Source organism: Arachis stenosperma, chromosome 8, assembly GCF_014773155.1.
Source record: "Arachis stenosperma cultivar V10309 chromosome 8, arast.V10309.gnm1.PFL2, whole genome shotgun sequence".
Taxonomy (NCBI): domain Eukaryota; kingdom Viridiplantae; phylum Streptophyta; class Magnoliopsida; order Fabales; family Fabaceae; genus Arachis; species Arachis stenosperma.
This window is the reverse complement of record NC_080384.1, coordinates 32263468-32286898: the sequence shown is the minus strand read 5'-3', so window position 1 is coordinate 32286898 and position 23431 is coordinate 32263468. Positions and strand designations below refer to the sequence as shown.

Here is a 23431-nt window from a genome sequence, read left to right as displayed (position 1 = left end):
AATTATTTGTATTTTTATTTACCCCTACCATTATTCACTTCTGTATGTTACATACATTATTATTCTTATTATTAGCACCTTAATTAACATATGATATTATTCACAAGCTCTAATGTTGGAAAAGTAATTGTTCAAGTTAAGGCATAGTTTCAAACTCACTTCTGAAGACGGCGGAATAATCATTTTCATGTTAATTATGTAATCTTTTTTTATGCGAATTATTTGTATTTTTATTTACCCCTACCATTATTCACTTCTGTATGTTACATACATTATTATTCTTATTATTAGCACCTTAATTAACATATGATATTATTCACAAGCTCTAATGTTGGAAAAGTAATTGTTCAAGTTAAGGCATAGTTTCAAACTCACTTCTGAAGACGGCGGAATAATCATTTTCATGTTAATTATGTAATCTTTTTTTATGCGACATTATTTTATCCGTACACTTGTCTTGATTTTTCAGTTGATTTATAAATCTGGATTTGTATGTACACAAAAGCAATGTTTAAGCAATGAAAGAAGGATACATGACTCCACTGACTCCACCTCTTAAAATTTGCATGAAAGAAATGTTATATCAGTTATCACTTCTCAAATATAACAACACTAATAAATTAGGTGAAATTATTCTCTCAACATGTAAAGTAATGATACTTATAGATAAATATATTGTTAATTTCTTTTCAAAAATATATAATACATATATTAATATCTAATTGGTTTGGTCTTAAACCTATTAAAATAGTTATTAACAAATAAAATATTAAAATTGGGTTGAAATTTTAAATAGGTCTAAAATCTGATAAGGTAAAAATATTTTATACATATATTTATTAAAACGATTTAATAAATAAATGGTAGTTTAGAAAATGTATATGCATGATAATTTTAAAAAAGTTTAGAAAGTTATTAACAAAAAAAAATGTTACAAATAAAAATGCAAAACTTAGTTTCCAAATCAATTGTTGTGTATTTATTAAAATAAAAAATTTAAAATTTTTTATTAATAATAATCTCAACTTGTATCCTTATATACATCTTAACAAAACTCATTTTAAAAAGGCTCATGTCATTCTAAAAGTTTTTACATATTTTTCAGCAGAAAATTTCTTTAGGCTATGCTTGTTTGAAGAAAAAATAGAAAGAAAGAAAAGAGAGAAAAAAAAAAATAATTATCTTTTATTATTTGGTTGAAAAAAAATTAGAAAAAATAAAAAAGGGATAAAAAAGTTGATGACTTGGTGGAACTTACTAAATTTTTTTTTCTAATATTGAAAAGAAAATAAAAACAAAACTTATTTTTTTCTCTCTTTTTAATATTATTCCTTTACTTTTTTTAATATATTTTATAATACAATGGTAAGATTGTTTTTTATAACATTTCTTTTCTTCTTATTTTTCTTCCATCTAAACACATCTAAAAAAATAAAAATTTACTCAAAATATGATGTTTTTATTTTTTTAATATTCTTTTTTATTATAAAATAAATACTCTTCAATCAACTTTTCTTTTCACACTGTAGTATTACTCTCTTTACCAAACCTAAACCTAGTCTCTTCAAAATTTTACAGCGTTCTAAAATTCTGTAAAAATACTTTTATCATTTTCAATTTATTTCTTAAAGTATTTATGTCAGTGATTAAATTTTTAAAGGTTTAGGGTTATTAATAATTTAGTCCTAAAAAAAAGACATAGCAGTTAGTAGCTAACTAGAGGAGAGGGATATAGTCAATCTCCAAAATTTTCTTAAATAGTACATAAGTAAATATAGTCAAAAAGTGAATATTCTCAATGTGATAAAATATTAAAAAGCACTGAATTCTTCTTGATTTGCTATTAATACTGGTCATGAAATTTGAAAATATCAATTAATTATGGTCGGAGAATATTTCCCTACCATAATGAATATCATTTCTCTTTTTCTCTAATAATACTCTTCAAGTCTTAACTCATATTTAAAACCAAGCATTGGCCATATCTGCAATAACCCCCCCACACAAAGCGCCACAAAGCATGGCTGTAGAAAATAGAGAATGGTACTTGGCATGTTATGCTCCTCACGGTGTTCCAAATTCCAATCATCTGAAACTCCGAACAGTGAGTCTCTCACTGGAACCTCATTCAATACCTCATGGCCATGTTGCCATTGAAACGCTGCTACTCTCCATAGACCCTTATTTACGCACCACATTCAATGGCCCTCACAACCTCGATGGCCTTTACTTTCCTCAGTTTCAGCTCAACGAGGTATTATTATTATTATTATTATTATTATTATTATTATTATTATTATATATAGTTGCTATCGATATGTGAGGATTCAACATTATTATATTAATTGTTACAATGGTTGCTATGAGAGGAGGTGACATAAATGATTATATATTTAATACTCTCCTTTGTATAGATTTTGTTTTTTTGTTATTTGTCTTGTGTTTTTCGTTTTACTTTTGGAATTTATTAAGCATCGAATTCTAAATTTTTTAAATATAAAATTTTAATATTATGTCATGAATCACTTATTCTAAAAGTTTAAACTGATAAAAAAATAACATAAATAGTTATATTTCTAACCGTTGCATTATATAGTGCAGGTGATTAGAGGAGTTGGAATTGGGAGGGTAAAAGTGTCAAAGGACAGTAAATATAAGGAGGGGGACATTGTTTTAGTGTTTGGAGATCTTCCTTTTGCTGAGTATTTTGTGATTTCCTCCACTAACATCTTTACAAAAATTGATGCTGCGAGTGATGGAATTTCGTTACCGGATTATCTAAGCTGCCTAGGGGTACCTGGATTTGCAGCATGGGTGAGTATAGAGGTAATTGGGAAGGCAAAGGTAGGATCAAATGTGTTCATATCAGCGGCTTCAGGTGGCGTTGGAATGATTGCAGGTCAATTGGCTAAGCTCAGGGGTTGCAGGGTCATTGGAACCACTGGATCCGATGAAAAAGTACCCACTCTATATTGCTACAGTAATCTACAAAATAATTTATTAATTTAGTTAATTTATGGGGATTCTTAGCCTCCACATGTCATTCTTCACATTTTTATTTTACCAAAATATTCTAACATGGACAACTTTATAATTTCATTAAATTTCAATTAATAAATAATGAATGATTTCCAGGTGAAGCTAATGAAAGAGGAATTTGGGTATGATGATGGATTCAACTACAATAAGGAAGCAGATTTTGATGCTGCTTTAAGCAAGTACGTAGTAATAATAATAATACTCGGATTTAATTTTATTCCCTTTCAATTATTTTCTTTTTTCGCCATTCATTCATCTTAATTTGCAACTATTAACTAAGCTCTTTATTTGATTACTTTATATGCACCAAGAAGAGTGAGAATACATATACACACACATTAGGCAAATCTTATACAGTTCACTTAAATTTTTTCAGGTATTTTCCTGATGGTATTGATGTTTATGTGGATAATGTTGGTGGGAAGATGCTTGAAGCTGTTCTTAACCATGTCAACAAGCATGCAAGGATACCACTTTGTGGAATGATATCTCAATATAATAAGGTCAATTAACATCACTAATTAAAAAATTTATCTCATACTTATAAAATTTAATTTTTATAAATTATTAATATATTAAAAGAATTTTTACACAAACAATCAATTATTTATTATCACAATAATAAAATTAATTATTTTCATATTGACTAAAAATTTATAATTTCTACAAAATTAAAGTTTTTTATTTTAAAATTTGGCTCCTCAGTTTATTATTTTGGCTTTCAATTAAGTTCTCCATTTTATAATTTGGCCCCTTAATTTTAATATTTTTTCTGTTGGTCACTAACTAGTATTCTACAGGTTTGGACTGAAAGAGATGGCGTTAGGAATCTTCTGAATATGGTAGGCAAGGAAGTGAGAATGGAAGGTTTTATGATTGGGTCGCATTTTAATCGCTTTGATGATTTTGCTAAGGAGATGAAGAAATATATAAAAGAGGGCAAGGTTAAGGCCAAGCATAAAATAAACATTGGTATTGAGAGCGTTTTAGATAGCTTAAATTCCTTATTTACAAGCTCTAATGTTGGAAAAGTCATTATCCAATTTAATGCACAGTGACAAAAAATATGTGTATGACATGGAGTTCGTGATATTATGTGGGCATTAGATATTGAACCCTAGCTCCACTCTTTCATAGTCCGTTGTTTATTTTAAACTGTATGAAGAATAATATGTTTGATAATAAAATAAGGTCACCAATCGAATTTATTCAATATTGTGGAACAAGTAGTTTAATTATCTATAAGCTATTTTGAAGAATTATCAATGGATGCGACAAGAAAAAAAATCTGGAGTTTTTATGTTAGGCACATATAATTTACTTATCATTTGGTATAAAATTATTCATATTTCTCTACATTATTATTAGTAATTTAATTTAATAAGCCTTTGGCTAGAAAAGATTATTCTTTTCATAATATTCGAAATTCTATACATTATAAGTAATGAAAAAGTATAGAGAGACAATGAAAATATTAAATAATGTGAATAATAGATATATTATATGTTCAATTTAATAGGTATGTAGATGATTATGTTGATTATTTTTAATTTGATGGTTATTTCTTTTGATTCGATTTACTCATACACAGTTAACAATGACTGGATGTTCAATTCATTAGGTGTGCGAATTGTTATTCTAATGTTAGAGTTTAGGAGATAATTTGGGGGTGAAGTATTTGTTTATTTTATTGAGTCAATTTTAGAGTCTATTGTTCATATTGTTTACAAAAGTCATTGTCTATCTAACAAAACTCATAATAATTTGGGATTTATTTGGTTTTCATTTTTATTTTTTAGTTTATATATTTATAATGTTTTTATTTTTAGATTTGAATAAAAAAATTTTTTATTTCTTTTTTTTTACTTTTAACATTTTAAAACCCTACTAACTCACATAAATATATTTTTATATAAAAATAAAAATTAAAAATTATTAAATACTAATTTAATTAAATTATCTAATAATTTTTATTTATTATCTTCACACTAAAATAGTGTGGGTGTTTACCATTTACTCCTCTTTTCCTTTTCTTCAATCTCATTATTAGTGCATCTGTGCATGTTGGATATTTCTAATCATTTTAAACAAAATTTAGGGCAGATGATTGTTTTATCTTGTAAATTTATTTTCATGTTACATTTAAGAATATCATTAGTAAAATAATGTATTTAATTTTAAAAAATTGACTATTTAAATTAGGCCAAACCTTATATGTAAATAGTCCGAAAATATCTATATATGTATATTTGTATTAAAAAAATCTTTAATGGATATATATTTTTGATAAAGAACAATGTTTACTTTGAGTGTTATTTTTACAGCCAAAATTATGCTAAAGCAGTAATGTTTTTTTCTTTTGGATTTGGCCTATCAGGCCCACACAACTAGAACCGAACCCGACTCGCATCTTTACCCAAAAATAATCCGCCAACCCACCTAGATCCCAATTCTTCTCCTCCACACTCACTGTCTCTGAAAAAACCAAAGCTTCCGAAACTTCTCATAATTCAAGAAGATTGTTACATGTAGCTGAGACCCAGTTCCTCTACTCTCGCAGATGGCCTAAACCCGAGTTCAATGAAACAGCCTGTATAAGTTTTTTGATGTCGCCAATCGCAGTTGCCGCCCTCCCTTGATTTGAGACGCCTGTTTTTCGTTCTCTATGGATGCCCCTTGTGATACCTTGAATTGAATTCGACCTGTCGCCCATTTGCATGAGGTTGTATTATTCTTGGATTGCATTTGCCAATGCATTGAAAAAGATCCAACTCTTGTGATGGCCCCGATCCTCTCCTCCCGCAGTGCTTCCCGGTATGCGCTGAAGCTCTTGGTGACCACCTCCATAGCCCTTCCTCCCTTCCTTTTTTGGCTCCTTACCGTTCCCAATTATACTCTCATGCGCTGCTGATGGATGATCCTGTGTCTCAACTCTGGTTACATCTCTATCCCCTATTTCCACTTTTCTCTTACCGGTAAATCCTTTTCTCTTTGATGTCTTTGTTGGCTGGTTGAAATTGAACCCAAATTGATATGATTCTATATATTATGACTTTGCTGAATTGATTTTTTATCTACAGATATTTTGGTCTTCTTAGCTAGAGACTTTTTTCAACCTATGACTTTTTTTTGTAAAAGTAGTTTGATTTTATAAATCTTTTGCGTCATGCATAATCTATACTATCAGAACAACGTAGACCGTAGTTTGAAAAAAATTATATTCCTGTAATGTTATTACGGATAAAAATACTAGTTTAAGAATATCATTAACAAAACAATGTGTTTAATTTTAAAAAATTGACTATTTAAATTAGGCCAAATCTTATATGTAGATGGTCTGAAAACATCTATCTATGTATATTTGTGTTGGAAGAATCTTTGATGGACAAATATTTTTGGTAAAGGACAATGTCTGTTTTGAGTGTTGTTTCTACAGCAAAAATTATGCTAAAGCAGTAATATTTTTTTTTTGGACTTGGACTACCCGGCGCACACAACCAGAACTGAACCTGACCCGCATCTTTACCCCCAAAATAACCCGCCAAGCTACCTAGATCCCAATTCTTCTCCTCCACGCTCACTGTCTCTGAAAAAACCAAAGCTTCTGAAGCTTCTCCTCAGGATTCAAGAAGATTGTTGCATGGAGCTGAGACCCAGTTCCTCCACTCTCGTCGATGGCCTAAACCCGAGTTCAATAAAACAACCTGTATAAGTCTTCTGATGTCGCCAATCGCAGCTGCTGCCCTCCTCTGATTTGAGACGCTTGCTTTTCATTCTCCATGGATGCCCCCTGTGATTCCTCGAATTGAATCCGCCCTGTCGCCCATTTTCATGAGGTTGTATTTTTCTTGGACTGCATTTGCCGATGCATTGAAGAAGATCCTGCTCGAGTGTTGTGACGGCCCCCAATCCTCTCCTCCCGTGGTGCTTCCTGGCATGCACTAAAGCTCTCAGTGACCACCTCCATATCCCCTCCTCCCTTCCTATTTTGGCTCCTCACCGTTCCCAATTATACTCCTAGGCGCTGCTGATGGATGACCCTATGTCTCAACCCTAGTTTTATCTCTATCCCCTGTTTTCAGTTTTTCTCTTACCAGTAAATTCTCTTCTCTTTGATGTCATTGTTGGCTGGTTGGAAACGAACCCAATTTGATATGATTCTGTATATTATGACTTTGTTGAATTGATGCGAACCCTGCTTCTGTTCTGATTATTTTTATAATTTGAACCAGCAGATTAACTGTCCACTGTCTCTGTAGTCCATTTTCCACTGCTAGCTAGTGAGTTAAATTGTTGCCGTCTCTTGGAGTCCAGGTAGCTCCCACATCCGGAGCCTCATCCAGCAATTGGAGATTGTCTCTGATAATTGCATCTGCTTCTGCCATTGGTACTTTTGCCTTAATTTCTTGTACTAGAGGTAAGCAATCTGATTCAATTATGCATTTCATTAGTTGAAGATTTTTAATAAGAATGAGAGTCTCTCTGTATGCTTAAGCTTCTGCTACTAATGCTGACACTGTCTTGAATATTGTTGTTGACCAGTGACAATTTTTTCTTGCCAATCTCTGACAACCACTACTGTAGCTGCCGTGCCTGTTTCCTTTTGGAAAGCTCACCTTCAACCACTCCTTGGGCAGAGACCTCCAAGTAACTCTCTTCCTTTCACCACTTCTGCCTACTCCTAATCTGTTATCATTAGAACCGCTATTTGTTGCATTATAGAATTCTGTTGCTAGGCATTCTGAATTGACTATTACTTTTTGTGGTTTGAGATTTGATTGCTGAAATATGTGTTTATTCCTTTCTTTCCATATGCACCAGCGCACACATCCCAATTTGCACAAAATTATTGACTGATTTGTCCCGGTCTCCCTATTGATCTTTTCTATTGTATCCATCATCCATCTCTCAAAAGAACTCACATTATAGACTGTAGGCAAAATTTGTAGGCTAGATCCAAACCACACCGCTCTAGTCCACGGACACAATAATAAAGCATGTTCGATAGTTTCATCCGCTTGTTGGCATATGCTGCATGAGGGTGTTTTTGCTATCCTCCTTTGGTATAAATTTGCATTCACTTGTAGAATTCCTTGCGTTGCTTTCCATAAAAACATTTTTACCTTTTGTGGCACCGATAGCTTCCACAGTGTTTCCCAAATTTCTCTCAAATTCTGACTTGTTGAGGCTTTGCTGAGATTTCTCTCCTCACTGGCATCCTTCTCCTCTTTCGCGAAGTGATAACCCGTTCTCATTGAGTAATGTCCATCACTTCTATATGGCCAAATGAAATGATCGCTTTTGTTGATCAAACTGATTAGTGTTTTGAGTATGAATTCAGTTATGTCACCAGAAAATATATCATGAATTTTATTCGCATCCCAAGCCTCCCCATATCTTATCAAATCGCTCACCTTTCTAAATCTACAATCTCTACACCTTTCTGGTTTTCCTTTTCCTGCCACCCAGTTATCCTCCCAAATTTCTATCTCCGCTTCATTCCCTACACTCCAGTTGCCCTTCCTTTTGAGGAAGTCTCTTCCTTCCAACATACTTTTTCATATCCATGATGTGTTTCTTCCTTCTGTTACCTCCCATAGGCTACAATTAGGATAATAAATGGCCTTCAAAATCCGCACCCATATAGCATCTTTCTCTTTTAGTAGCCTCCAAGCTTGTTTAGCCAAGTGTGCTAAGTTTTGACACTCCAGGTCTTTAAAACCCAAGCCTCCACTCTTTTTACTCCTTGTCATTTTTGCTCAACTCTTCCAATGAATGCTTCTTTTCTTCCCATTATTCGACCACCAAATTCTGGCAATCGCTGCTTCGATTCATTTGCAGAAAGATTTTGGAAATTTGATAACATTCATAGCATAGACCGGAATCGTCTGTATGACTGTCTTTATCAATACCTTCTTTCCAGCTTGATTTAATATTTTCTTCTTCTAAACTTGCATTTTGTCGAGCATCTTTTCTTCTATCCACTCCAATGCTTTTTTTCTTTGATCTTCTCCAACTCGCTGGCAGCCCTAGATATCTTCTGGGATCTTTCCACGTCGCCATGCCAGTGATCTCTTATATGTTCATCCTGCTCTGGATAAATACCCGACTTCTAAAAATCAACCTAGATTTTTCAGTGTTGATTCTTTGACCTGATGCCTTTGTATATTTGTTAATTATCTGAATGAGCTGATAAACCTCCTCTTTTTGCGCCCCTGCAAAAACAATATAATCATCAGCAAATGATAAATGAGTAATAATTGGGCTGTGGGAGCTAATCTAATTCCTAAAATTAGATTATTTCTTGCCTCCTTTTCCATGAGAATAGTAAAGCTCTCAGCAGCCAAAATAAAAAGATAGGGTGATAGAGAATTTTCTTGTCTAAGTCCTCTTTGGGGACTGATCTTGCTGGACAACTTTCCATTTATTTTAAACCTATAACTAGCACTTTTCACACAACTCATTATCAACTTCACCCACTTATTACTAAAACCGAACTCTTCTAGAACCCTTTCCAAAAAAATTCATTTCAGTCTGTCATACGTTTTATTCATGTCTAATTTAATGGTTATGTCATTGCTTCCAAACCTTCTTTTTTACTGTATTATTACTACATTATCCTATATAAGTCTTTCTTTTACAAAAGCACTTTGAACAAGAGATATGATAGTATTTAGCACCCTCCTTAACCTCTCCACCAAAATTCTTGTTATAATCTTGTACACAAAAATTGCAACAGCTTATGGGTCTAAGATGATTTAAGCTTTCTGGTTAACTAATTTTGGGAATCAAAACAACGGTTGTCTCACCTAAATCTTCTGGTATGATGCCTTCTTCAAAAGACTGTTTAATAATTCCACACACTTTCTTACTCAAGATATCCCAATGTTTTTGAAAAAAAACCTATTTAAACCATTTGGACCCGGAACCTTTAAGCCGCCCATACTAAAGGCCGCTTCCTTAATTTCCTTCTCATTGATCCTTGCCATAAGCTATTCATTCATCTCCTTGGTGACTCTCCTAGGTATTTTTCTTATACAGTTCTCCAAATTTCTGACTCCAGTAGAGGTAAAAAACTTGGTGAAATGTCTTTCCACTAACTTCATCACATTTTCCTCTCCTTGAATCCACTATCCTGACTCATTTCTTAATTTTTCTATTCTATTCCTTCTTTAAACTGTAGTTGCATGAAAAAAGGCTGTCTTTTGTCTCTCCATTTTAGCCATTTCAACCTTGATCTTTGTCCCCAATACTTCTCTTCCTGCTTTCATAGTTCAGAGATTTGTCTTTTCAGTTCATACTCTCTTCTTTGATCTCTTTCTGACATATCAAATTTATGAATTTGTTGTAACTCTATTATTTTTTCTTTCAATTTCTTTATCTGCTCTCTTAAACTTTTTTTTTACTCCACTCTATCAGCTTCCTCTTGCATCTATTTCTCTTCCTTTTAAACTGATTCCAATAATTTCCATTTCCGTCATCCAAAAGTCAACTCCGCTTGATCACCTTTTTGCATTCTTCATGTTTCATCCAAAAAGCCTCAAAAAGTAAAACGTAGTGATCCGAACTTACAATTGGAGAAGCTTTTAAAATAGCGTTCTGGAATATTTGTATCAATTTCTAGTTACTAATACCCTATCTAATTTTTTTTCTAGTAATAAAATTATTTTTTGAATTTTTGAACCATATAAACTTATTACCTTTGAGATCGACATCCATTAACCTATTCTCATCTACAAATCTTTTAAAAGTTTCTAAATAAATCCTTGGTGCCCACCTCTAAAGCAGTAGTGTAAGAGGAGTGCTACACATACAAGTTATTTGATTTACAAATCATATAAGTTGAGAGAAACTTAACAAAAAGCACACTGGCCCATATACGATTTCCATAACGTGCTTCGCGTTCCTCCTTCTCCTCCTCCTCTTCCTTCTTCTTCTCCTTCTTCTTCTCCTTCTTTTATTACTTTGTATCGATCCTTTTCTCTCACCAAATTAATATTTGCTATTTATTAATTATAATTTTTAATATTTTTTTTACATGAATAATATTAATACTTAGCTTGTACTTTATAACTCAAGCAAGGAACGTTATAATATATTGAATAAAATTATATAGATTAAATCTTATATATTCTTCAATATTGAATAATATTGATACAATACACTTATTATTAAAAACTTCAACAATAATTTAATATCTCATAATTCGTAAATATTCAATGATTCACAAAAGTCAAAACCTAATTGATAAGGAGAAAGAACAAATTAGAAAAAATATTGAATTTTGTACAATTTCTTTTCTTAAAAAAATTAAGAATTTAATATACAAAAATATAGAAAATTAACTTTTAAGTTTTAACTAATTAATACTAGTCAACTTTATTTTATGATTTATAATTAAGAATTTAAAATCAAAATTTTATAATTTTAAGTTTAGAATAATAATTTAAACTAAATAAATAAATTTTTAAAAATTGATTGATGTTGACTAAAAATATTTTTGCAACGAAATTTTTTATCACAACATGCGATAATATTTTTTTGTTGGGATAAATTTCTAATTGGCATCAACAGCATACTTTCACAGGAAAAAATATCGCTGAAAAATATTATTTCCAGTGGTATTTAGTACAAAATCAACGTTTCACACAGTCAAAACCTAATTAACGAGGAAAAAACAAATTGGCAAGAATTTGACTACTTTTGCAATTTTTTTATTGTTACAATCCTTACAATTTAATATTAAAATAATGCTAAAAAATAATAATATAAAATTATTTATTTAATTTAACATTTATAATTTTATACATGTAGAGATGAAAATAGATTAAGCCAATTCAAACTTTTTCTAATTTAACTGATTTGAGCGTGGGCCTACAGTTTATTAAATAGTCTTTAGAAGAAAGATATAGACTGAAAGATAAAAATTAAAATAAATTTTAGTATTATATTTAGTGTAAAATGGAAAATAAAAAATAAAATAAAAATAAAATTCTAATTTAATTTGTATAAAGAATAAAGTAGAAATTAATTAATTAAAATAGGGATATTTTAGATATAAAATGTTATTAAAATTTTAATTTTCGTCTCTAAAAATTTCAGTCTCATATGTCTTCACTTTTTGGAGGTACTGAAATTTTGAGAATAGAGATTAAAATTTTAATATACTAGTCTTTAAGCCAACAAATATGATATTGATCGAGTTTCAATCTCTCAATCTTCGTTTTAGTACCTCAAAACAAACTATACCTTATAAATTTTATTTAAGTACTAAATCTATTATTGAATATGGCCTGACCAGATAAAAAGTCTAATATATATAATTTTGAGGCCTACTAACATACAAGTCTTTTTGACTTACAAGTCTTATAAGTCTTACAAGTTGGCACAAGCCCAACAAAACACACGCGCATTACTCCCACATTCAAGAGTAAATATACGCACGTTATTCAACCACTTCCAAAGCGCGCTACTCACCATGCATTATGAACGAATCTTCTTCTTCTTCTTCCATGAAAACGAGTTTTTTACCTGCGTTTATCACTGGTATTCTTGCTTCGTTTTTTTTCGATTTTCATGGTTTCTGAAATCAAGCTTTGAAATCGTTTTGAAGATAATGGAACTTCAGAAATACACCCAAAAGAGTACAGAAATACACCCAAACGGTTACAGAAATTCACCCAAACGATTATAGAAATACACCCAAAGGATTATAGAAATACACCCAAAATTCGTTGAAGTACACTTTATGCATAATTCAGAACTCTTTTTCTTTCTCCTCTTCATCTTCTGCTGCTTCCTCTTTATTTTCTTATTTCATATTCTCATAATTCTTTTTGAGAGAAAAAAATCAAACAAATAAGAAAAAAATACATAATGTTGCAAAATCAAGAGAAGAACGAAGAGAAACACGACGATGAAGATGAAACAGTTCAAAAACGATTTCAGAGTTTGATGTAAAAAAAATGGAAATCGAGAAGAACCAAAAAAGAAAATACACAGAAAAGCACATAAATGAAGAATGAGAAAGAGAAGGCAAGAAATTCGAAAAATATGTAAAAACACGTTTGAGCGTAATATCAATTAGATGACTTGTAAGACTTGTATAGCAGAATCACTTGTATGTAGAGATTAATTCTATAATTTTTTACTAAAATAAAAAATATTTAAAAAAATTAATTTTCTTTTAAAAAATAATTATATACAATGTAATAAATTCAATTCTTATAATAATATCTAAATTTTTAAAATATTTAAAATATAAAAAATATATTTATAATAAAGTATAATATATTTAAAAATTTTTAATTATTATTTTAATTAAAAAAATTATTTTTATGTTTATTTATATTTTAATAGATTCAAGTAAGGGATTTTTTTTAAATAAATAATTTATAGTGAATTTACTAATTTACACCATATTTATTTATTTATTTCGTTTATACCGTAAACGATTTAATTTTACACGTATCACGTTTACACAGTAAACAAGATATGTATGTTTTTTCAATTTTTATATATCTCATTTACAATATAAACGAGATATATATATATTTATAAATAATTAAATATAATTTTTAAAATAATAAAAAATATTAATAATTTAAATTTAAGTCAACTCTTAAAAATGGAATATTTTAAATAATAGAGAAGAGGGACGATTTAAATAACAGAAAAGATAAACTATCCATTATTAATATTATTGTTTCCTCCATTCACTCACTTTCATCCGCTGACCACTTTTTTACCATTTTTACACTAAATCAATTCAAATAATATTTCAAATTTTTAACTGACAAAATTTTTAAATTTTTTATGTACTCTCTTAAGTATTAATTTTTAAATTTAAATTATATATATTTCAAATTTCGTTTGTCGTATAGTAGTACATAAAATTTGAAATACAATTTAAATAGTAATTTATTTGACGATCCAATTAATAGATGTAACGACTTTATTAGCATAAAATATGAAATTTTTTTTTTACTTAGGTTGGTTTTACAAAGTTTGTTACAATGTGATTCGGGTATATAAATATGCTGTGCAAGAACTTGACTCTTCTTATCTATCAATCCATCTCTATTATTGAGTTCTTTTTTGAATGGAGGAGTGCTAGGGACTTGGAATTTGTAGTTATTAAATAGCTATCAATGATGATTTTAATGATATGAAATTAGTGTGTCCAATGACTCACTATTCTTTACTGGTTACATGCTGGTCAGAATTGAATGAAGTTGTTGGCTCCTAAATTTTTTCTTTTGCTTGATTATTTAAATTATATCTTAAATTTTCATGTACTCTCATACTAAAAAGTACAAACCAAATTTTGATGTACTCCCATATAACAAACATAATAAACAAAATCATTATGTACTCTCGTTATTAATTGGATTGTCCATCTTTTCTATTATTTAAAATAGACTGCTTTATTTTTTTATTATTTAAAATCATCTATTTTTTTATTATTTAAAACGTTCTATTTTTAAAAATTTAGTCTAATTTAAATTATTAATATTTTTTATTATTTTTAAAAATTATATTTAATTATTTATAAATATATATATCTCGTTTACACTATAAACAAAATAAATAAATATAATGTAAATTAATAAATACGTTATAAATTATTTATTTTGATAATTAAAATAATAAAATTATTTATTTAAAATAAAATCCTTAAAAATAAGGCTGACAAAATTAGACTATTTTGTGAGTCTATACTAATCTATTAAATAAATTAAATTTAAAATTATTTTAGATCTAAAACTATTTTATAACAGATCAAATTAATTATATACATGTATGTTAATCTAATTCCCAACCTGCTGTCGAACATATTTCCAGTTTTATATACATATAATATTTATAATTAAATATTTATTATATTAAAATTATTTATTTATTTCAACAATAATTAAAGAATATAAAGTAAAAAAAGGTTAGTACTCCTTTTTCGTTCTCAAACTATGACCTCTAATAATATTGTTTATTTATTATTTCTATGTATTCAAAAAGGTGTTGATTCAAATATTTTTAATATTTTTGCCGAGATGCATGTCTTATTAATTAAATCTTTGGGTATTTTTAACTTGTGATTTAAAAATATATTTTTAAAATATTATAAAAAATATTTTATTAAAAATTATTAAAAATATAAAATATTTTAATTTTTAATGTATTACTCAGTGCATAAAAAATAAAAAAATATTATTATATTTTTAAAATATGTTTTTATTATGGCACAAGATATATAACTAATCCTAAATTTTGTTTTATAATATATATTGTGTTGAGAAATTTATTTAAAACCTTTTTATTTAACCTAGATGTAAAATGTTCAACTACTATATATATATATATATATATATATATATATACAAGCTAAGTCATGACATTTGTTAAGGGCACCAAAAATTAAAAAAAAATTCAATAAATTTGATTGCCCTAACCTGCACAGTTTCAAATTGCAGTGTGTTCTTCTGCTTCCCTAACTTTGTACCACTTATGCACTGGCGAATATAGTGGAGTATTTTTAAGTATGCTAAGTAATCATCATCCACTTGTTGGTGTATGGAATTATTCAATGCCTCCATGTTATTGTTACAACCTCCATTATCATTTTTCTCTATATACAATATAACACACAATCATGAATTATCAATCATAATAATCAAACTCATGAAACATGATTAATTTAGTTTAATTTCACCTGAGATCGAAGTAAATGACGATGATGAAGCTGACGAAGAAAAGTATTGTGCTTGTTGAAGCATTTGTGGAGGATATTCTAGTAACCATTCTCTTGGGCGCTTTCTCATTCTTTTCTTCCAAAAATTCTTGATGTCATTGTCTGATCTTTAGGAACATGAAAACGGAAAATATATAGGATTTGATTGAGTGAGTTTTTAAAAAGAAATATCTTTTTTAGAGTTATCTTTTTTTTTAAAATATTTTGTTGGGAGTTCGTTGAAATCTATCTTTTAGAAAAGATAAAAATAATAAGAGAAATTTGCGAACAATTCCTTATTCAAATAAGTACAAGTCAATCTCTTTCGTCGTATCTGACCTCTTAAAGAGATCCGGTATTTGTCAGAATGAATTTTTTTGTCTTTATTGGGCTTATCTTTATTATGCTAAAAAATAAATTTTTTTTATCAACTTGATAATATTTAAACAAGTATCAAATAATATTATAAATAAAATTTTTGGTAAATTTAAATTCTATTTTAAATTATTAAATTTATAAGATAGAATTTAAATTTCTAATATTTATTTAAGTGAATGAATAAGTTGAATAATACTCAATTAATCTAAATTAATTATTAAAAATGTAAAATTGAGTGCATTTATAATGTAACCTAATCTTAAAAAGGAAGCTTCTTATGATGTAAAAGTGTGATGGTCCGAATCAAAGTGGTATAAGGTTGGATGAGATAAGCCCAATTAAAAAATAAATAAAAATAGTAATTTAAAATTAAATTCTGAAATGAGAAAATAAATTTGATGTCTGACGTTCAAAAAAATTTATTTTGCTTTTAATAAAAGTGAAAATTCACCGATAATTATTTTTTATAAAATAAATAATTGATAAATTTTAAATAATAATTTAACATATTTAACTAAATTATTATTTATTAATTTTTAAGTATTAATTTTAAATAAAAATAACTGAATTTTCAGTTTTAATAAATTAGCACTTACTGTTTTGATATATTGTGTGAATGTTCTTAGAACATCTATAGAACAAAATAAAATTGGAGCCAGAAACATGCAATGCAATATATATAAATAATAATAAAAAAAACTAATTAGAATTTTCCTTCTAATTGTCTCTATATGTTTGTTACGAGCAAAAGTAAAGATAAAGGGAGACAATAAATATAATAATTTTTGGTAAATGATATTTATTTAGCCTTTAATTAATTTAACTCTGTGTCTAACTCTGTTAGCTGCTATATATATAGGTATAGTCTGAAATCATCATCATTTACAAAATTTTGATTCAAATAAAAACTTAAAAAAAATAAGCTTCAACTAGATATACAATAAATTCTCATTAGAATTCTCAATTTCATGTTTATCTCAATCTCATTAATATATATATATATATATATGTTAATTGAGTTTTTAGTTAATTACTTAGCTTGGTGTTCTATTACTAATTCTGTTTCTTAGATTATTTCTTTATCAATAATAGATTTATCATTGTAATTATTTTTTAGTAAGAATATATATAGAGTATATAGTATATAAGCTATCTTTTATATTAAAAAAGATTAATTTGTTGATTTTTTTATCAAAATTCTGTTACTGAATCCTTTTTATACTAATATTTCCAAGTTAAGATTGAAGCTCTGCCACCGAATCCTTTTTTGCTAATGTTTTTAAACTAAAATTGTTAGATTTACATAATTTAAACTTGCGAAAGGGTGTCACCTAAATTATTTCTTTATCAATAATAGACTTACCATTGTAATTATTTTTTAGTAAAAGTACATAAAGAGTACATAATATATAAGAAAAAATTCTTATATATTATATACTCTCACTAAAAAATAATTACAATAATAAATCTATTATTAATAAAAAAATAATTTAAGTAACAAATTCTGTCGATTACCAAATATAATAAAACTTGATTAAGATTAAAACATTAGAAAAGAGTACCCAAGAGGTCAAGAATAAGATTGAGGGGCTCTAGGAAAATAAAGAATGAATTCTGTATGCAATCAATCCAGGGATTTACGGCTAACACTTCATAGTAATTTCACACTCGTGTTACCTATAGTAGTACCAATCCAGGACTTAAAAAAATAATTTTATTAATTTAATTTAATTTTTTTATAATATTATATAAGAAAATGTACATATAAAATAATAACACTGATGGAATAAATATGCATCAAAATTATTTTTTTTTAAAATATAAAAGTATTTATAAATATGTCTACAAAAATTATTTTGTTAGTTATACGTAATTTTAGCTTAATTTTTTTATTGTTTTAGTTATTTATTTAGTATTAATAAAGATAATTTTAGAAATTGACCAATTATAAAAAAATATTAGAATTATTAGAATTTATTATTTTTAACGAACAGTTAGCTATTAATATTTAAAAGTGTATACTAAAATATGTTATGTTAAATTATTAAATTAAAAAAATTAATAACTAAAAAGTATGATAAAAAATAATAAATTTAAATAGCCATTTAACATTTTTCGTTAATTAAATATATTTTTGGTGTAACGAAAAAAATACATAAGTAGGTTAATTTCTACAACCAAAGAAAAAAAAATATTCGACAAAAAAAAGGTTGGGATACATGGATGGCGCATGACTTAATGTTATTACAATTTCAAACTATCTTAATCTTTTAATTTCATAACGTCATAACAAAAGAAAAAGAAATAAAATTTAAACTCTTATTTTTTATATTGGAATAATTTCATAACGTTAAAGACTTAAGAGGGAGCTACTTATATAATTTTTCTATATTGATGTATGCTCCGCGGAGTGTTTATATATTTATAATTTTGATATCTTTCTCAAGTTAATTATTGAGATAATGTTCTTGTTTGTTATCTGATGATCTCGGATACTCGACGGGTCGAGTGGTGATGAGTAGAGGAGCGGGTGAGACCTTGAGTTGATGTGAAGTGAAGATAAAGATGCGAGCTGGTGACGCCAGAGGCGGTGTGAAGCGTGGGGGTAGTCACCTACAAAGACACTCCGACGATCAAGTCAGTGTCTGTACGATATGGTAGCCGAATTAAGTAAGAATGTTTCGTACCTTGGGGGAGAACTGACCTCTCCCCTTTTATACTGTGCGGGGCAGGCTCTGAGAATGACCTAGCCCACTGCCCAAGAAGCTTCCATGAGCTGTCGTAATCCACGTGGGAAGGACAGGGAAGGACAGGTCGTTCCAGACCCCGGGTCGGGGCATCGGGTCATGATCCGAAGGTACCGGCCCGACCGGTGTCCTAGGACGTATGGATGGTAAGTCGGGTATGCCTTAGGTCGGACGTTCTAGGACCCGATCCGTCGGACTCTTTTTTGTGAGGGGTGCCTTGGGCCTGGGTCAGGGGTGGTGCCCTGACCCGACGGCTAGTGGGCTGGACTCGGCGGTCCGTAACAGTGCTCCCAACGCGCCAGCTTCGAGTTTTGGTGCTCGGGGCTAGGCGTGTTTGTCCTACTCGCCGAGATGGGGCGTGTTCTCCTTCTCGTGAGCTCGTTGGTGGCGTTTCGTGTTTCTCACGCGTGGTCATCCCGTTTCTCGATGCCGCCTTCTTGGCTTCTGCACTGGGCGTTAAATGTTCATCATTTCATTAATTTGAAATTTTGGGTGAAATGGCGAATATGCCCCTGACTTTTGGCGCTCTTCCTCGGCGGTTACGCTTTTTCCCTATTTTTGCTTTGTAACCCCCTCATAGTTCCATTTTCCTTCCTTTATTCTTCCTGCTCTCTTGCGCCATTGTTGTTTTCTGCTTCCCTCCCCTGCTGTCTTGATTTTCTTCTTGCTTCTGGTGCCCTTTCTCTCTCGGATCCTTCGTTACTGCTCGCCATTTTACGGATTCTACATTTCTGGTTTGTTGCTTTTATGGTTTTCCTCTTTTTGGTTTCTTCTTCCTCTTGGTTTTTGCATGTTCTGTTTTGTGTATTTTTCGTATGCATGCATGGATTTTGTCTGTTCTTGCTTTCTTTTTTTCCTTTTAGAGGGGGTGCCACTGGTTTTCCTGGGGTTTTGCTTTAGGTTGGGTTAACGTAGGGAGTGATTTGAGGAGTTTTTAGTTTGCTTTTCCTGCTTTATAGGTTCCCGACCTCCCGTTCTAACTGAGTGGTGCCCCCGCTGTAGGTATGGCCGAACGCCTCATTCTTCCGAATCAGGCCCAGCGACCGCTAGCCGACTTCGTTGATCATTACGCTTGGGTGTCTTCCGACGTGAGGGACACCCCTTCCAAGGTCACGAAGGAGGGCCTTCAGGATTTGTGCCAGGCAGGGCTCTTATGTGGGGGTGGTCCCGAGGAGGCGTTTTACCAAGCTTATGTTCCTATAGCTCGGGAGCGTGTCTGTTAGAAGAACTTGGCAGCTCCACGAGTTACCGACTGGTTGTGGGTTTATGAACCCATGTTCACGACTTTGGGGGTTCGTTTTCCCTTCTCCCCTTTCGTCATGGGTTTGTTGAATCGTTGTGATGTTGCTCCATCACAATTGCACCCAAATAGCTAGGCTGCCATCCGATGCTTCGAGATGGTTAGTGAATATTTGGAGGTTCTGACTTCTGTAAATGTTTTCCTCTACCTCTTTCTTCTCACGAATCCTTCTCGCCAGGGGAAGGGAAAAAAGGGATATATGTCTTTTAGGGCCCAACAAGGTCGTAGGATTTTTGGCTTTTTTGAGGATTCCTACCATGGCTTCAAGTCAACTTTTTTCAAGGTTAGGCCCATTGAAGGTCATCAACCCTTCTGGCTTACTGCCGAGGGGGAGAGGCGGATCATGACTTATTGGAGTTTCGGGGCGGGATCCGATTATCCGATAAAAATTTCTTATGATTGGTTGAGTCCGGAAGATCGTAACATTGTTGATATCTTATTGTCAATTTTTGGCGAGAGAAATCTTAACCCTCACATGGTTATGGGGGACCGGGAGGCCGGTCGGTCGTATGTTGGTGAGTTTTTTACTTTTTTGCATTTTTAGCACTTTGCTCTTCTTTTACTTATACCTTTGTCTTTTTGCTTGTAGTTTCCATGGCTGGTAGGAAGAAAACCTTGGCTGACCTGATGAGCCTCATCCAAGGGGATGACGAGGGTGGTGACAATTCCTCGGCGACTCCTTTGGTGAGTCAGGACCAGGGGGATGTCGGGAAAAGTAGTGGTCGTGTTGATGGGGCTGTCCAAGGTCAGCCAGAGAGGGTTGAGGTGCCTCCTGAGAACATCTCGGGAAACCCGAGTGTGGAGGCGGAAGTTTCCTTTGATGAGGAGGATCTAGGGTTTGGTGAGGACTTGAAGGTCGTCAGCAACCCTAAGAAAAGGAAACGTGATTCCGGGAAGACACTTTCGGTTATGGAGAAAAACTTCGATGCTGGGGGCTTTATTGAATCCCCGTTACTTCTTGGCACTGACGAGTTTTTTCGTGATGCCGATCTTTCTGGGCAGGCGAGGTGGATCTATCGTAGCCTTCTTCGAGCAACAACTATTGCCAAGAAGGTGGAGCCTGTCTTGGGGAATTATCATGCTATGGAAGCGAAGTTTCGGGACTCCCAAAAAGACCTGACAGATTCGAGATATCGGGAGGAGTCTCTGAAGACGAAGTTGTTTGAGCAGGACAAGAAGGCTGAGGAGGATGCCAAGGAGATCAACAGGCTGGTGGATCGGGATCTTGCCTTGATGAAGGATTTGAATGCCTCTCTTTGTGAGGCTGCTGCAGCTAAGAAAAAGGTTGAGGAATTAGAGGAAAAGCTGAAGTTGGCGGAGGGCTCGGTCAAGGCTACTCGTCAAGAGATGGCTGTCTTGAAAAAGAAGAATAAAGAGCTTGCCAAGGGGGCCCAGGAAGCCGTAAAGCTGACTGAGGAAGGAATTAAGCTTCAGGTCGCTGTGCTGGCTCCCGACCTCGATCTTTCTCAAGTGGGTGCTCTTAAGACAGCTGAGGACTGGAAGATTGTTGATATCTTGAAGCCCTGAAGTGGACGTCTCTCTTTGTCTTTTGTTCTTCCTGCCTTTTACTTTGTGATTTTTGCCTTTTGTTTATGGGCCTGTTTAGGCGCCTTCGTCTGTAATGAACACTTTAACCTTTTATTTCAATGTTATTTTCATTAGTGGTTGTTCACCTGTTCGGGCTGTCGCAGCTTTACTTTATTTTATTGCTTTCGTTTATTCGGGCCGTCGTGGCATTTTTTGTTTACCGCTTTTATGGTATTTACCGCTCTTTGTTACTTGCTGCTTGTTTTAAGCTTAGGTCCCTTTGGTTCTCGGGGTGATCAGTCCTGAGTTTCCGTTAGATCGACTGTTCGTCGTTTGCGCCATTATGTCATTTTGTCGTAAATCTTGCAAAGAACAAAATTTATTATATATATGCATATGTGAAACTTTAAAACAGATGGGTAATGCGATATATAAATAAAGGAATAAAATTAAAGGAACTAAAACGAACGTGGCTGTGTTGCCAGGCCGTCAGGTCACTTCCCCCTATGAGTAGAACCTTTTTAGGTTTGCCATGTTCCATGTCCTCGACACCTCGTTTCCATCCAATTTTTCTAGCTTGTATGCGCCTTTGCCGAGGACTTCTTTTACCCTATAAGGTCCTTCCTAATTTGCAGCCAACTTGCCTTCTCCTGGGGTTGGTGGTCCTATGTCGTTACGTCGTAAGACTAGGTCGCCTTCCCCGAGGCATCTCTTCAGCACTTTACCGTTGTATCTTAGGGCTATTCTTTGTTTGATTGCTATTTCTGTTAAGTGTGCCATTTGTCTTGTTTCGTTAATCAAGTCTTTCTCGACTGCCTCGTTCCCTGCCCCAAGGAGTAATCTTAGGCTCGGTTCCCCTATCTCAACTGGGATGACTGCGTCGATCCCGTATGTGAGTTAGAATGGCGTCTCACTGGTAGATGACTGGGGGGAGGTTCTGTAGGACCATAAGACTGAGGCTAGCTCGTCTGCCCATGAGCCCTTCTTGTGTTTAAGTCATTTCTTTAGCCCCTTTAAGATGACTTTGTTGGCCGCTTCCACCTGTCCATTGCTTTGAGGGTGTTCAAATGAGGAGAACTTTTGCTTTATTCCTAATCCTTCGAGAAATTCCTTGAATTTGTTATCAGTGAATTGTGTCCCATTATCCGATATGACGGATTCTGGGATTCCGAATCTTGTGACTACTTGCCTCCACATGAATTTCTGGCAATTTGCTGAAGATATGCTGGCTAGTGATGAGCGGATATTTTGTACGCTTTTTGGGGGTAATTTCATGTAGATTTTAGCATGTTTCAGTTAGTTTTTAGTAAAATAATATTAGTTTTTAGGTGAAAATCATATTTCTGGACTTTACTATGAGTTTGTGTGTTTTTCTGTGATTTCAGGTATTTTCTGGCTGAAATTGAGGGAGCTGAGCAAAAATCTGACTTAGGCTGAAAAAGGACTGCTGATGCTGTTGGATCCTGACCTCCCTGCACTCGAAATGGAATTTCTGGAGCTACAGGAGTCCAATTGACGCGCTCTCAACGGCGTTGGAAAGTAGACATCCAGGGCTTTCCAGCAATATATAATAGTTCATACTTTGCGCAAATATAGACAACGTAACTTGGCGTTAAACGCCAAGCTCATGCTGCTGTCTGGAGTTAAACGCCAGAAAAACGTCATGATCCGGAGTTGAACGCCCAAAACACGTCATAACCTGGAGTTTGACGC

At 31.9% G+C, this 23431-nt stretch overlaps 2 protein-coding genes across 2 annotated transcripts; both read left to right on the top strand.

Moving 5' to 3' along the window:
• Nucleotides 1–2020: 2020 nt before the first annotated feature.
• On the top strand, nucleotides 2021–4097 carry LOC130945811 (2-alkenal reductase (NADP(+)-dependent)-like). The gene is made up of 5 exons (XM_057874507.1): nucleotides 2021–2254; nucleotides 2602–2958; nucleotides 3136–3218; nucleotides 3416–3542; nucleotides 3840–4097. Exons 1-5 carry the CDS (start codon nucleotides 2021–2023, stop codon nucleotides 4095–4097), a joined length of 1059 nt encoding a protein of 352 aa, XP_057730490.1.
• A 1860-nt stretch (nucleotides 4098–5957) lies between these two features.
• LOC130944588 (uncharacterized) lies at nucleotides 5958–23097 on the top strand. The gene is made up of 4 exons (XM_057872972.1): nucleotides 5958–6014; nucleotides 7354–7456; nucleotides 7582–7686; nucleotides 20781–23097. Exon 4 carries the CDS (start codon nucleotides 20786–20788, stop codon nucleotides 21716–21718), a length of 933 nt encoding a protein of 310 aa, XP_057728955.1. The 5' UTR covers nucleotides 5958–6014; nucleotides 7354–7456; nucleotides 7582–7686; nucleotides 20781–20785; the 3' UTR covers nucleotides 21719–23097.
• Nucleotides 23098–23431: the final 334 nt, after the last annotated feature.

Excerpts from the sequence above, each read along its gene's own strand:
- LOC130945811 (XM_057874507.1), top strand. The coding sequence starts at position 2,021 with ATGGCTGTAGAAAATAGAGAATGGTACTTGGCATGTTATGCTCCTCAC. Across the intron at positions 2,255-2,601 it reads CTCAGTTTCAGCTCAACGAG|GTGATTAGAGGAGTTGGAAT; the intron begins GTATTATTATTA and ends TATATAGTGCAG. Across the intron at positions 3,543-3,839 it reads TGATATCTCAATATAATAAG|GTTTGGACTGAAAGAGATGG; the intron begins GTCAATTAACAT and ends AGTATTCTACAG.
- LOC130944588 (XM_057872972.1), top strand. The coding sequence starts at position 20,786 with ATGGCTGGTAGGAAGAAAACCTTGGCTGACCTGATGAGCCTCATCCAA.